The 17025-nt window shown below is 39.7% G+C and overlaps 1 protein-coding gene across 1 annotated transcript in view; it reads right to left on the reverse strand.

The window, feature by feature from the left end:
* Window positions 1-17025, reverse strand: part of CATSPERB (cation channel sperm associated auxiliary subunit beta) — a 110650-nt gene that overhangs the window by 40247 nt on the left and 53378 nt on the right. The window contains exons 16-17 of the mRNA XM_057733257.1: window positions 3887-4041; window positions 1626-1780 (exon numbers count right to left, since the gene is read on the reverse strand). Of these exons, the coding sequence (XP_057589240.1) occupies window positions 1626-1780; window positions 3887-4041 (310 nt within the window). The remainder of the gene's footprint in view (window positions 1-1625; window positions 1781-3886; window positions 4042-17025) is intronic.

Genomic DNA, 17025 nt, shown 5'->3' on the forward strand with positions numbered 1-17025 from the left:
CAATGCTTCCCCCTCCCTTAGAATAACATCCACATTCCCTACTGGGACCCAAAAGGCACTGCCTGACCTGGTCTTGAATGACCCTTGGTTTCTCCCACCCCCTTCCTCCATCTTCATCACTGAGGATGAAAGTTGATGCTTGCCTCTGGGAAACCTTCCAAGGTCCTTCAAATAAGAGCTCAACCCCCAGCAAGTCACTCTCTCAATGCTCCACACTCTTCTTTTGAAGACTTACATCAACTGTAGTTTCATAATTGTCTATGTCCTATGCTGGAATACAAGTTCCAGGAGTACATGGGCTTGACCATCTTCCTCATTCTCTATCACAACACCTACCAGAGTGCCTTGCATGCTGTAAGTGTTACATAACTATTTGTCGAAGAGACGAATGAAGGGCTCACCCTGCTTCACCCCCTGACTACCTAGATATCTGCCTTTGGCCCACAGCTGACCTCATAACTTCCGGCTCCCAAATCCTAGACCTTCCTGGTTGAAGTGCCACTTGCCTTCAGTATTCTGATCCTGGCTCTTTGCTCCCACATCCTTCCTCGGAGATGCCCATTCTCTAGTTTCTGTGCAAGCAGAGCAAAGTTATTGAATTTGATCACAGAACATGCTATTCTGGTTTTCAAATATTCTGATCCTTTAGAGAATTACCATATGCTTTTAAAAATAATTGGGATATAAGAAGTTGATTTTAACATTGAGATGACATTAATCATATATTGATTTTAATGAATGATTCTCTATGTTTTCTACAAGGACATACCTATGTAAACATGAACTAACTGATCTGGAATGTCACACACACAAAAGCCAGCAGAAACAAACAGTTCTAGATGATCACAGATATTTTTCTCAGAGACTAAAGGTTCTACAATACTTGTGGAAAAAGCCCTAATGCTAGCATTTGCTATATTATGTTTGGTTCCTGTCCCCACCTCTACCTCTGAGTGAGCGGTCCCGTGAAGCATGGAATTGTTGGCTACGGGACAAGACCCGAGTTGACAGCCCAGTACCTGTATAACAGATTTCAACCCGGTGGAATATGGCTCACCACTTTGGGGACAGGTGAGTTTCTGGTAATCTGAAACTGCTCATTTTCTGGTTGTTAGATGGAGCGCGGGGAATGTTATAGAATTCATATTGTTTTTCAAAGAAAGATTTTAGGCCTTAAAGGCAGCTTTCAGGGTCATTGGCTCTTGCAGACATCTTCGAAGTAAGCATTCCTGAGAACTCTGCATGCCCCGCCCTGCAGTGTTTCATGCAGGATGGCCTCCTCTACGTTAGATGTGCTTGTTTTTAGGACATGTGACAACTGCCATGGGAGTGAACTCTCAGGATAAGCAGTATCCAGCATAGCCCAGTCATTTTTGATACTCAAGACAACAAACACACATTTCTTTAGCTTGGCCTGATGGTGACGATATAACTGGCCCCATGTTTCTAAAACTGGGGCATCATGCAAGGTACCTTGGAGTCTATAAATATATCTGGCCTTGCGAGGTATCCAAAAAAGACTTACTCTCCTTGACCAAAAAAATTACTCCAAAGGTAGGCCCAAAATTTAGAATTTAGACATCAGTGTGCAATCTGAGTAAAACGTGACACTAATCAGTACCTACCTGGAGTGTATCAGTTTTCCAAGGTGAATGTCATTGAATTTCTTGCTGTATATACTTTCCTTTGGTTCATTCTCAGGCACATACGCATAAAATATCATTTCATTTAAGGTGATATACTGTGGAGCAAGGGCCGTCTCAAAGCCCATGTCAGGAGCCTGGAACGTGAAAACAGGAAATAGTGAATTTAAATGAGTTTATTTTTCCATGACAACAAAATGCAAAGAATGGATTTGCTTTCAGTTCACATCAAAACAATACTGCTTTGCTTATCAATAGGAGGAATATCTCAACACACGTGGGAGGGAAAACACACTTTTCTGTTGAGGAAGGGAAGAAATTTTGAAGAGTAAAGTTCAGTTTAAGATTCCTGTGCAGAAGGCTGCAATGGGAGATGTGAGTGTCTCAGCTCGTGTGTGGGGGAGGAGTCTGGAGGTGCAGATTCTAGGACTCAGTTCCTATGTGGAGTCTTCTATAAATCAGGGGCTGGGAGGCACCTCTCATCGCGTGAGAGTTGCTCCCCCTGTTTCACGCTGGTGAGTCTGCACAGCTGCTGCTGAGTCCCCAGTGCTGGTGGTTCACAAGGCTTTCCCTCGCCGTCAACACAGGCACCTATGGACCAGATTTCTGACTGGCAGGTCTTCTTTCCCACATACCCTTCTCTGATGCTGATCTTGCCCAGCTTTGGGAAATTGTAGGGGTGAGAAAACAGGTGGGGACCAGCCCCCAGGGGGATGCTGGAGTTGCCCTTGTTGCTGTGAAAGGAGCAGGGGTGGCGGTAGATGGTGCAGACTGGTTGGAGCCCTACCATCAGGTAGTGCCTTCCACATCCATTTTCTGTCATGCCTTTTCCTCTGGTCTCTAAAATTTGGGAACACACTGAGAAGGGGAGAGAGTAGGAAAGAGACTTCAGGAGAATACATGTGGGACTGAATAGATGGCTTAAGGACTCTTGAAAATTACTGACAATGCTTTAAGAGTTCCGCAGGACATTCTAGCTTGGGAGTGGCAAGAACATACCTGAAAAGAACGTGCAAGTCCAGGGAAAGCCAGCAGACTGACTAAAAGCACAGGCCCTGGAAACTGCTGCTTGATTTGATGCCTGATTCCAGAAGCTAACCAGGGGTGTGTGTAATTTGGGGTGAATCATGTAGCCTCCCTGTGCCTCACTTTCCTTATGGGTTAAATGAGGATAAATAATTGTTATTAAGATTAAGCGCTCATGACTGCCTGGTGCCTAGTCAGAGCCAAATAAGGTCTAGGGATCATGTGTATTCAGAGAGCATACATGCACAGTTTGGTTTGGGAGAGGGGGGTGATAATATTGAGCGCATGTTCCTTGAACTTACTCACCCTGAGTATAAAAACCCCTATCAGCTTTTTATTTTGATAATTTAAACTTTCATATAACTAACATTTTCTACAAATTGTGAAGTTAGCGGAAACTGAAGGTTTGCTTTTATGGTTAGTGCTACCCTCCTGCTCACGTGGTTTGACTTATTTCTATGCAAGGCCACACAACAGATTGGCAAATAAATACACAGGGAGTCACATGATGGCATTTTACTGTCACTAGAAAGTTTCTTTACTCTCTACAAATATCTCAGACAGACAGGAAGTTCAAACACCATGTTCCGAACTGCAGTTAAAACTAGAGTCATCCTTGAGTCATCCTTTATTCTATTTCCTTTAAGCCAAACGGCAGGTTTTATTAAGTCCCAGTCAAAAAATCTGTTTGATTCTTTGTTGATACATTGATGAAAATTCACTATCATGACTATGTGCCTTGTGATGAGTTCTTAGGCATTTATACCTTCATAAGTGGCACAGTATATATTAACATTATTAGAAAAATCTGCGTGAATTATCATCTGCGATGCAGATGAAAACTCCTTTCTCTGTTGGCATTAGAAAAGGAAGAAACAAGGGGGGCAGCGTTAATATGAAAGAAGAAAATTCAAACGGTGGGAAAAAACAGAACTCATGTTTCTTCAAGGCAAACCCACCATGAACCTGGGTTGGATCTAGCTTAGAATATCTGGTGGTTTGCTGTGAAGACATTTATACGAAAATATTCTGGGTGGATGTAAGTCTATATAGCTCTGTATGGGGCTTAAAAGTTTCGGAGATGTTCCCTAATGTAAGGAGGCTTTTCCTTTAGTTAAATAGAGCAAAGAGCATTAATAAGAGTCTGTCCCAAGGAAAATACTTTCCCATTTCCCCTTAAAACAAGGCAAACTTTTCCACTGCATTATATCACTGACCTGTCCAAAAATACCTTTTGAATTTCCAAAGACAGCAAGAGACCCGCCAGCTTCAAAATGATCTGGAGTCAGTTTATGTATGAATCCCATGTGGTCATAGTATAATGTGAAAATTTTATCAGAAATAGATCCAATTTTACTATATCTTCCTAACCCTATTAGGAGAGAAACAGACATCTCTTGATGTGGACCGCTTTTAATGTCTTTATCGAATTTGTTACGATATTGCTTCTGTTTTATGTTTTGGTTTTTTGGCTGCAAGGCATGTGGGATCTTAGCTCCCCAACCAGGGACTAAACCCACACCCCTGCATTGGAAGGCAAAGTCTTAACCACTGGACTGTCAGGGAAGTCCCCCAAACAGATATCTCTTGATATTGATATAACTAGAGAACGTTAAAAACTATGCCTTCTAAAAACTCTATTTAAACTAAGAGGTGGGAGAAGGGCTCTGAGACTCCAGAATTAGCAAAATTCATATTAGTCTTTGGCAAGTCCCTGGAAAGCCTTTCTCAAGCTCCATTTCATTGTAGAACCTATTTGCTGAAGTAGGTGAAGGACAGAGTGAGGGGATGTCTAGAGGTCTAGAGGAAAAGAGGTTAGCTCCACCAGCAGTGGGGTCTCTTCTTAACACCGAAATCAGACTCCTGGGTAGGTAGAAGGCAGTGAGAAAATAACCCTTGGGGAGGCAAGGGGAATTATCAGTAGAGGCCACTGGGTCATTAGCTATACTAGGACTAATATGTTGAACCAAACTTGGTATCTTGTGTTTCTCTTGTGTCTTAGGGCAACACGCTGAGAGGAACTGGCAGTCATCTGGTGATGCAGCAACAGTCACTGAACTGGACACTGACCCAGACAAAGAGAGCGGCCCTCCCCTGGATGTAGGATGGAGCCAGAGTGAGCGCTGAGGTCTCAGGATGAGAAAGGCTGATTTCTACTCCAATCCCCACCAAGCTCCCTAATTCTCCCTAGTTTGGCCAGGGTTTCCTGGTCCATTCTCCTCTCCTGATGCCGAAACACTGGAGTGACCCAGGACTCAGTTCTGAGCTCTCTTCTATCATTATCTCTGGAGATTTCGTCCAGTTTCAAGATTTTATTTTTTCAATCAATTTTTATTGGAGTATAGTTGCTTTACAATGTTGGGTTAGTTTCTGCTGTACAGCAAAGTGAATCAGTTATACATATACATAATTCCCTCTTTTTAAAGATTTCCTTCCCATATAGGTCACCACAGAGCACTGAGTAGAGTTCCCTGTACTATACAGTAGGTTCTCATTTGCTGCCTATTTTATACATAATAGTGTACATATGTCAATCCCAATCTCCCAGTTCATCCCACCCCCCTGCCCCCCTCGCTATCCATACATTTGTTCTCTATGTCTGTGTCTCTATTTCTGCTTTCAGGATTTTAAATCCATCTTTATGTGCATGATTCCCAAATTTAAACCTCCCATCTCATTCTCTTCCTTGAACTCCAGACTTATCTATCTAACTGCCTAATAACACCTCCAGATGCACGTCAGCCAAGCATCTCACATGAAACTCATCCCAAACTGAACTCCCAATCCTCACATAAACCTCCACCATCCGCAGCCTTCCTCATCACCAATAAGGGCAACTGCGTTATTCCTGCTGCTCAGTCCAGAAACCGTGGTGCTGTTCTTAATTCCTCTCTTCCTCTCACACCCTGTATCTAATTCACCACCAAATCCTCCTGACTTTAGCCTCAATATACATATATAGAACCCAGCCACTCTCACGACCATCATCCTGGATAAGCCAACATATATATTTATTTATTATGAAATTTACTATAAGGAATTAGCTCATGCAGTTATGGCAGCTAAGAAGTTCTATGATCTGCTGTCTGAAAGGTAGACAACCAAAGGCCCAAGCACCAGAGGAGCTGATGGTGTAACTCCCTGGTGGAGCCCAAAGGCCTGAGAACTGGGTTGTGGAGTGGGAGGGCAGAAGAAGACTGATTCCCAGCTCAAGGAAGCAGGCAAGAAGCAAAAGGGGTAAATTCCTCTTTCCTCCACCTTTTTGTTCTACTTCAGCCCTCAACAGGCTAGCTGATCCCCACCCATACTGGGGAGGACAGTCTATGAATTCAAATGTTAATCTCATCCAGAAACACCCTCACAGACAAACGCAGAAATAATCTTTAATCTGGACCCCCTTGGCCCAGTCAAGTAGACACATAAAATTAACCATTATAATTGCTAAGGTTCAATGTTCCATATTTCATCTATAAACATAAGATAAACTTTCCATCCCCCCACATTTTAACATCTTGGAAATGGAGATGTTTTATAATTCATGTCTTATAATCATTGTCCACTAGGTGGCACTCATGCCATAGTGGTCAGTTAGCTACACACATACGTACTTTTGCCTCTGCTCTTTGTATTGTCATCACTTTCCTGAATCACTGGTACGACACATGTTAAGTTTTAATGCTGCTTAAAATGCCTTAAAATAGGGATAGGGAGGGTGGGAGGGAGGCTCAAGAGGGAGGGGATATGGGGATATATGTATAAATACAGCTGATTTGCTTTGTTGTATAGTGGAAACTGGCACAACAGTGTAAAGCTATTATACTCCAATAAAGATTTTTTAAAATGCCTTAAAATATTACATTACAATTCAGGATTGAAACAAAATTACTGTGGGTTTAGCAGGAGAGGAAAACAAAGCAGCGCATATATTTATCAACAAAGCAAACGTCACTGAAGAATTACCACACTGCCACATTTTCTTGCATAATAGAACAATCACCAAATATTTTATAAGAACTAAGAAAAAAGAAACCTACAAGTAGATGAAATTATATTTTACTATGGAGATACATACAAAATTATTGCCTTACCACACACCAAGCTGGGGAAATAATGTCAGCATATTCTGTGCATCACCCATGATCACTGTTACAGCACTGTGTTAAAGTTTAATTGCAAGAGTTCTCCTTTCTTTGTGTTAACAGAATAAAATGTATCTTACACTCATTGAAGTACTTATTTGATGAAATATGTTTATAACATTCTTCTGTTGTTTTTGCATATGAACAACTAAGTTGAGTTGGCTCCAAATTCTTAAGTAATATTTTTCTCTAAAGGTTCTTTAAAAGAATATGTGATGTTCACTGTTGCAGCAGAAGAATCCAAGGCTAGCTTGATTTTTTTTGTGCCTTTAAAACTGATTTACATTTTCTATTTCAAATAATTCAGAAGTGTTTTTGCTTTTATTATTGGTTCTGCTTTTAGTTAAACAATTAATGTCACCAATTTTGGTTTCCTTTAGTTTTCCTGTTTTCAGTATTTATTCATTCATTCATCCATTCAATCATATCAGAGGGCTACACAATGTGCCAGGAAGAGAAATACAGAGCCACCACCTCTGTTCATCACTGAAAATCCCCACCACTTACAATTTCTCAATCTTTAGCATCTGCATTTGTCATCTGAGATTCTTTCTACTTATTTATTCATTCTGTGTGTGGACATGCTTCTACAGTTTATATCTGTAATTTGTAATAGTTTATATTGCCAATTTAGTTTCATTTTCTTAGGTGTTAATTATTTTTACTGTTTCCAAAGTAACCTTGCTTAGTCCATTTTGACTTTCGTTTCTAATATGTGTTTATTCACTATTTGCCCATTCCCCTGGATCTATTCTCAGACTCTCTTCCCTGTTTGCTGCACTGAAAGGCTTACCCTTGTGAATTTCAATACTTGTGCTCTGTTTCCAGTTGGCTTCTGATTGGGTTTGGCCAATGAAAGGCACTAGCAGGAGATAAGAACAAGAGAAGGAAAAAGAAATCTGTCTCTCTGTCTACCTATCAATCTATCTATCATGTTTTTATTTGCTTTACCCCTTTAACCAAAGGGGCTGTAATGGCTTTCTTCCATTGCTAGTCTCTGGATATTTTAACATTATTATTGGTTCCTTTAACTCCATCATTCTGCAAATAATTCCCTTATAAAGGCTCTTCAGGTGAAACACTTGAGTGTTATAATGTTTCTTGCCAGGATTATTACCGGTATAGTGATTTTTTTTTACCAGACATGTCACTAGAAAACAATATCAAAGTGGGATTCTGGGACTGAGTTGCTTATACCTGTAAAGAATGCAAAGATGACCTCTTATGCCTGGCAGATATTGTGACACTGGCAATCCAAACCAAGCAAGGGCAACACAATTACCCAAATTAAGAGGGCAAGTCAAAAATTCTCTGCACTCCGGTTATATTAAAACTTCTATAAATTCTACAGCCAGAGTGTGGAGAATTTTTGACTTACCTTCGTAGTTGCTAGGGGCTGGAGGGAAGAGAGAACGGGGAGTTATTGTTTAATGGCTGTGGATGAGTTTAGAAAGAAGGAAACATTCTGGAGGGAGAAGGATGGTGATGATGGTTGCACCACAATGTGAATATACCTAATGCTACTGAGCTGCACTCCTAAAAGAAATAAAAATGTTAAATTCTGTGTTGTGTATATAAATAAACTGAAGTAAACAAAATCATCATCAGCAATCAAAAAAGGAAAAAGAACAATATTATGCCAAATGTAGAAAAATAATAGCTAAGGAAAAAAAGATAAATTTCTGATGGAACAGGTCACTCTATTCTATGTCTAACCCTTTAAAGCAATATTGAGAGAAGGAAGGTAAATCAACAAAATCCTGAGGACTCTCAGTAATATCCTCCTAACAAGAGAGAAGTTGACAGTGGGTGAGATGGTTTCCAAAGGAAAAGTAAAGGGGAAAACCAGCCCTCTTAAGTGAAGTCAGGTTCACCTGTACTGAGTAGAGAGAACAAGTCAAGTGCTACCTACATGAGGTGAAGCAAACATTCTCAAGAATAATTTACCCACATTGTATCAGAGCAAACTGAAGATCTACCAGCACTGCATACTTTAATGATGAACCAGAGAAAAAGAGGAGGAGGAATAGAAGGAGAAAAAGATTTAAGGGAGAAAAGGGGTAAAGAAGATGATAGACTAGGGGAGGGGAGGGGGCAGGAAAAGGCAGAGTAGGAAGGCACTGACAGCATATAAGAGACATAAAGAATCCATTCAAGACCAAGCATATCTGAAGATAAGGTAAAATTTCCTCCATATTTTGCATCAAAAGTCTTTAATGAATTAATAGTTTCAAAAAAACAAGATCTCAAAGGATTAATCAGTGAATGACAACATGAAAATGCAGATCATAGAGATACAGAAATAAATTGAGAGCTATGTCCCTTAATCATTCTAGGCTCTAAGACAAGTTAACAAAATACAACTGTGTTGGAAAGGGATGGGCATCTTTCACTAAGGTCAACCTTAGTGAATATTTCCTTTCAACTACGTAAACTGAGAGAAGCTATGTAGGCTTGATAGGTGACTTCATAAAATTACCATGTTATTATTAACCCAACTCCACCTCTTACAAGCTGTGTGACTTTAATAGTATCAGTTGAATCTGTAAAAGTAATCTAACATTACCTACTTCACCTTGGATGTTGTGAATACTAAATGAGATGATATGTGTAACATGCCAAGTACAACTGTAGTAGCTCAGTGAGTGCGAGCTATTATTATTTGTCTTTGGCGAAACTAAAAGAACACTGAAATTGTAAATGAGAATAAAGCATGATGTTTCAGAGTCTCCTGCTTTAGGGTTGTTCATAGGATCTTACTTTAATAGATCCTAAAAATTCATCACCACTGTCCCAGCCCCTGCCAGAGGATTCTGGGAAGATGGTAGAGTAGGATGCACTAGGAATATCTCTCCCCACCTGGACAACACTTACACTGGAAGAATCTATCTGATTGAACTGTTTGGGAACTCTGGAGGCTATTGAAGGCTTGCAACTTCCAGAGGAAGACTTGGATAGTAAATTGTGGTTAATTTCAGCTCTTAGCACAGTAGAAGCTACCCATCCTCCACCTCCAGCCTCATGGCAGGCAGTTATGCATGTGTTTCTGGGGCAATTGCACACAGCTTGTAGAAGCCAGGGTGGGCAAAAAGGACCTTGTCCTCCAAATACTGGGGATGTGTGCTCTGTTTGCTGATTGCTGCTTCTCATCACAGAGGTGCAGACAGAAAAAGCGGGTGGCCATTCTTGTTGCACCTCTCTCAGTGTTACAAGTCCCACTCCCCTTCTGGCTGAAATTACTCCCACAGAATTTAAAGGGTCTGGGCCCTTCTCCCTCATCTACCCCTTCATTTCTCTCTTTTTTCCCTTTTGAGAACCAGATATTAAAGACTAGGACATTTGAGCTATTATCAAAAAGACAAGAGATAACAAGTGTTGCTGAAGATGTAGAAAAAAGAGAATACTTGTGCACTATTGGTGGGAATGTAAATTGGTGCAGCCACTGTCTAAAACAGTGTGAAGACTCCCTAAAAAATTAAAAATAAAACTACCATATGATCCAGCGATTCAACTTTTGGGTATGTATCCAAAGGAAATGAAATCACTATCTCAAAGAGATATCTGCATCCCCATTTTCATGACAGCATTATTCAGAATAATCAAGACATGGAAACAACCTAAGTGTTCACCAACAAATGAATGGATAAAGAAAATGTGGTAAATACACAACAGAATATTATTTGGCCATTAAAAAGAAGGAAATCCTGACATTTGCAACAATGGATAAAACTTGAGGGCATTATGCTAAGTGAAATAAGTCAGAGAAAGACAAATGCTATATGACCTCACTAATATGTAGAATCTATAAAAAAGTCAAACTCATAGAAATTGAGAGCAGAACGGTGGTTGCCAGGGGTGTGGTGGCAGAGGAATCGGGAGGGGGTAATTGGTAAAGATAGTCAAAGGGCACAAATTTCAATTATAAGATGAATAAGTTCTGAGGATACAGCATATAGTATAGTGACATAGTTAACAATACTATGTGTATATTTGAAAGTTGCTGGGAGGGTAAGTCTAAAAAGTTCTCATCACACAAAGAAATTATAACTATCTAAGATGACAGATGTGTTAACTAACCTTATTGTGATAATCATTTTGCTATATATATATATATATATACACACACACATACATCAAATCATTACATTGCATATCTTAAACTTACACAATATTATGTAAATTATATCTCAATAAACCTGGGGAGAAAGACTAGGACATGCAAAAGCAACTGCATACGCAGAGAGGATCAAGATGGCAGAATAGGAGGACATGCGCTCACTCCCTCTTGCAAGAGTACCAGAATTACAACTAACTGCTGAACAATCATCAACAGAAAGACACTGGAACTCACCAAAAAAGACACCCCACATCCAGAGACAAAGGAGAAACTGCAATGAGACAGTAGGAGGGGCGCAATCGTGTTAAAATCAAATCCCATAAATGCTGGGTGGGTGACTCACAAGCTGGAGAACAGTTATACTGCAGAAGTCCACCCACTAAAGTGAGGATTCTGAGCCCCACATCAGGCTTCCCAACATGGGAGGCCAGCAATGGGAGGAGGAATCCCCAGAGAATCAGACTTTGAAAGCCAGCAGGATTTGATTGCAAGACCTCCACAGGACTAGGGGAAAGAGAGACTCCACTCTTGGAGGGCACACAAAAAAGTGTGCTCACCAGGACCCAGGGGGAAGGAGTAGTAACCCCATAGGAGACTGAACCAGACCTACCTGCTGGTGTTGGAGAGTTGCCTGCAGAGGTGGGGGGCAGCTGTGGCTCACCCAGGAGACAGGGGTACTGGCAGCAGGGGTTCTGGGAAGTGTTCATTGGCATGAGCCCTCCCAGAGTCCTTCATTAACCCCACTAAAGAGCCTGTAAGCTCCAGTGCTGGGTAGCCTCAGGCCAAACAACCAACAAGGTGGGAACACAGCCCCACCCATTGGCAGAGAAGCAGATTAAAGTGTCACTGAGCTCCACCCACCAAATCAGATTAAAGTCTTACTGAGCTCTGCCCACTCAGCTCTACCGACCATCAGTCCCTCCCATCAGGAGGCACACATGAGCCTCCTAGATAGCTTCCTCCACAAGACGGCAGACAGCAGTATCAAGCAGTATCACCAGTATTTCATCTTGTGGAGCTGAAAACCACAGCCACAGAAAGATAGAGAAAATGAAAAGGCAAAAGACTTTGTACCAGATGAATGGACAAGATAAAACACCAGAAAAACAACTAAATGAAGAGGAGATAGGCACTCTTCCAGAAAAAGAATTCAGAATAATGATAGTGAAGATGATCCACGACTTTGAAAAAAGACTGGATGCAAAGATTGAAGTTTACCAAAGACCTAGAAGAATTAAAGAGCAAACAAACAGAGATATGCAACACAATAACTGAAATTAAAAATACACTAGAAGGAACCAACAGATTAACTGAGGCAGAATGGTGAATAAGTGACCTGGAAGACAGAATGGTGATAATCACTGATGCAGAAAAGAATAAAGAAAAAAGAATGAAAAGAATGGAAGACAGCCTAAGAGACCTCTGGGACAATGTTAAATGCATCAACATTCATTTTATAGGGGTCCCAGAAGGAGAAGAGAGAGAGAAAGGACCCGAGAATATATTGGAAGAGATTCTAGTTGAAAACTTCCCTAACATGGGAAAGGAAACAGCTACCCAAGTGCAGGAAGCACAGAGAGTCCCAGGCAGGATAAACCCAAGAAGAAACATGCCAAGACATATAGTAGTCAAATCGACAAAAATTAAAGACAGAGAAAAGTTATTAAAAGCAACAAGGGAAAAATGACAAATAACATACAAGGGAACTCCCATAAGGGTAACAGCTGATTTCTCAGCAGAAACTCTGAAAGCCAGAAGGGAGTGGCATGATATATTTCAAGTGATGAAAGGGAAGAACCTACAACCAAGAGTACTCTACCCAGAAAGGATCTCATTCAGATTCGAGGGAGAAATCAAAAGCTTTACAGACAAGCAGCAGCTAAGAGAACTCAGCACCACCAAACCAGCCCTACAACAAATGCTAAAGGAACTTCTCTAAGCAGGAAACATAAGAGAAGAAAAGGACCTACAAAAACAAAAACAAAACAATTAAGAAAATGGTAATAGGAACATACATATCGATAATCACCTTGAATGTAAATGGACTAAATGCACCCACCAAAAGACACAGACTGGCTGAATGGATACAAAAACAAGACCCATATATATGCTGCCTCCAAGAGATCCACTTCAGACCTAGGGACACATACAGACTGAAAGTGAGGGGATGGAAAAAGATATTCCATGCAAGTGGAAATCAAAAGAAAGCTGGAGTAGTGATACTCATATCAGATACAACAGACTTTAAAATAAAAAATGTCACAAGAGACAAGAAAGGACATTACATAAAGATGAAGGGATCAATCCAAGAAGAGATAACAATTATAAATATATATACACCCAATATGGGAGCACCTCAATACATAAGGCAAATGCTAACAATTATGAAAGAGGAAATCGACAGTAACACAATCATAGTGGGGGACTTTAAACCTATTTACACCAGTGGACAAATCATCCACACAGAAAATTAATAAGGAAACACAAGCTTTAAATGACACAGTAAATCAGCTTGGTTTAATAGATATCTATAGAACATTACATCCAAAAACAGCAGATTACATGTTCTTCTCAAGTGCATATGGAACATTCTCCAGGAGAGATCACATTTTGGGTCATAAATCAAGCATTGGTAAATTCAAGAAAATCGAGATCATGTCAAGCATCTTTTCTGACCACAGTGCTATGAGATTAGAAATAAATTACAGGAAAAAAACTGTAAAAAACACAAACACATGGAGGCTAAACAATATGCTACTAAATAACCAAGAGATCACTGAAGAAATCAAAGAGGAAATCAAAAAATACCTAGAGACAAATGACAATGAAAACACAATGATCCAAAACCTATGGGATGCAGCAAAAGCAGTTCTAAGAGGGAAGTTTATAGCAATACAATCTTACCTCAAGAAACAAGAAAAATCCCAAATAAACGATCTAATCTTACACCTAAAGAAACTAGAGAAAGAAGAGCAAACAAAACCCAAAGTTAGTAGATGCAGAGAAATCGTAAAGATCAGAGCAGAAATAAATGAAATAGAAACAAAGAAAATAATAGCAAAAATCAATAAAACTAAAAGCTGGTTCTTTGAGAAGTTACATAAAATTGATAAACCTCAAGCAAGACTCATTAAGAAAAAGAGGGAGAGGACACAAATCAATAAAATTAGAAATGAAACAGGAGAAGTTACAATGGACACCGCAGAAATAAAAAGCACCATAAGAGACTACTACAAGCAACTATATGCTAATAAAATGGACAACCTGGATGAAATGGACAGATTCTTAGAAAGGTATAACCTTCCAAGACTGAATCAGGAAGACATAGAAAATATGAACAGACCAATCACAAGGAATGAAATTGAAGCTGTGATTAAAAATCTCCCAACAAACAAAAGTCCAGGACCAGATGGATTCACAGGTGAATTTTATCAAACATTTAGAGAAGAGCTAACACCCATCCTTCTCAAGCTCTTCCAAAAAACTGCAGAGGAGGGAACACTTCCAAACTCATTTTATGAGGCCACCATCACCCTGATCCCAAAACCAGACAAAGATACTACAAGAAAAGAAAATTACAGACCAAAATCACTGATGAATTTAGATGCAAAAATCCTCAACAAAATACTAGCCAACAGAATCCAACAACACATTAAAAGGATCATACACCATGATCAAGTGGGGTTTATCCCTGGAATGCAAGGATTCTTCAATATATGCAAATCAATCAATGTGATACACCATATTAACAAACTGAAGGATAAAAACCACATGATCATCTCAATAGATGCAGAAAAAGCTTTTGATAGAATTCAACATCCACTTATGATAAAAACTCTCCAGAAGGTGGGCATAGAGGGAACCTACCTCAACATAAGAAAGGCCATCTACGACAAACCCACAGCAAACATCATCTCAATGGTGAAAAACTGCAAGCATTCCTTCTGAGATCACGAACAAGACAAGGATGTCCACTCTCGCCACTACTATTCAACATAGTTTTGAACGTCCTTGCCACAGCAATCAGAGAAGAAAAAGAAATAAAAGGAATCCAAATTGGAAAAGCAGAAGTCAAACTGTCACTGTTTGCAGATGACATCATATTATACATAGAAAATCCTAAAGATGCCACCAGAAAACTACTTGAGCTAATCAATGAATTTGGTAAAGTTGCAGGATACAAAATTAACACACAGAAATCTCTTGCATTTCTATGCACTAACAATGAAAGATCAGAAAGAGAAATTAAGGAAATAATCCCATTCACCACTGCAACAAAAAGAATGAAATACCTAGGAATAAACCTAACCAAGGAGGTAAAAGACCTGTACTCAGAAAACTATAAGACACTAATGAAAAATCAAAGACGACAAAAACAGATGGAGGGACATACCATGTTCCTGGATTGGAAGAATCAACATTGTGAAAATGACTATGCTACCCAAAGCAATTTACAGATTCAATGCAATCCCTATCAAATTACCAATGGCATTTTTCACAGAACTAGAATAAGAAATTTTACGATTTGTATGGAAATGCAAAAGACCCTGAATAGCCAAAGCAATCTTGAGAAGGAAAGACAGAGTTGGTGGAATCAGGCTTCCTGACTTCAGGCTATACTACAAGTCTACAGTGATCAAGACAGTATGGTACTGGCACAAAAACAGAAATATAGATCAATGGAACAGGATAGAGAGCTCAGAGATAAACTATGGTCAACTATTCTATGGCAAAGGAGGCAAGGATATACAATGGAGAAAAGGCAGCCTCTTCAATAAGTGGTGCTGGGAAAATTGGACAGCTACATGTAAAAGAATGAAATTAGAACACTCCTTAACACCATACTCAAAAATAAACTCAAAATGGATTCAAGACCTAAATCTAAGGCCAGACACTATAAAACTCCTAGAGGAAAACACAGGAAGAACACCCTTTGACATAAATCACAGCGAGATCTTTTTTGATCCACTCCCTAGAGTAATGGAAATAAAAATAAAGACATGGGACCTAATGAAACTTCAAAGCTTCTGCACAGCCAAGGAAACTATAAGCAAGATGAAAAGACAACCCTCAGAATGGGAGAAAATATTTGCAAACGAATCAACAGACAAAGGATTAATCTCCAAAATATATAAACAGTTCATCCAGCTCAATATCAAAAAAACAAACAACCCAATCAAAAAATGGGCAGAAGACCTAAATAGGCATTTCTCCAAAGAAGACATATGGATGGCCTAGAGGCACATGAAAAGCTGCTCAACATCACTAATTATTAGAGAAATGCAAATCAAAACAACAATGAGGTATCACCTCTCACCAGTTAGAATGGGCATCATCAGAAAATCTACAAACAGTAAATGCTGGAGAGGGTGTGGAGAAAAGGGAATACTCTTGCACTGTTGGTGGGAATGTAAATTGATACAGCCACTATGGAGAACAGTATGGAGGTTCCTTGCAAAACTAAAAATAGTTACCATATGACCCAGCAATCCCACTGCTGGGCATATACCCAGAGAACACCATAATTCAAAAAGACACATGCATTCCAATGTTCACTGCAGCACTATTTACAATAGCCAGGACATGGAAGCAACGTAAATGTCCATCAACAGATGAATGGATAAAAAAGATGTGGTACATATATACAATGGAATATCACTCAGCTCTAAAAAGCAATGAAACTGGGACATTTGTAGAGACATGGATGGACCTAGAGACTGTCATACAGAGTGAAGTGAGTCAGAAAGAGAAAAACAAATATCATATATTAACACATATGTGCGGAATCTAGAAAAATGGTACTAATCAACCTGTTTGCAAGGCAGAAATAAAGACAGAGATGTAGAGAACAAACATATGGACACCAAATGGGGAAAGCGGGGAGGGTTGGGGGGAATGAACTGGGAGATTGGGATATCAAATTGTAAACTCCAAATATATGCAGTTTACTGTCTGTTAAAAAAAAAAAGAAAAGAAAGCAACTGCATACACAACAAAAATTTAGAAACTGACCACATACACCTGGGGAAAGGCACAGGCTTAGAAAAGACCTAAGAAGATCTTGAGTTTATACCTCAGGCTGATCCTTGGCACAGAGACA

This window comes from Hippopotamus amphibius, chromosome 4, assembly GCF_030028045.1.
Source record: "Hippopotamus amphibius kiboko isolate mHipAmp2 chromosome 4, mHipAmp2.hap2, whole genome shotgun sequence".
NCBI classification, from domain to species: Eukaryota; Metazoa; Chordata; class Mammalia; order Artiodactyla; family Hippopotamidae; genus Hippopotamus; species Hippopotamus amphibius.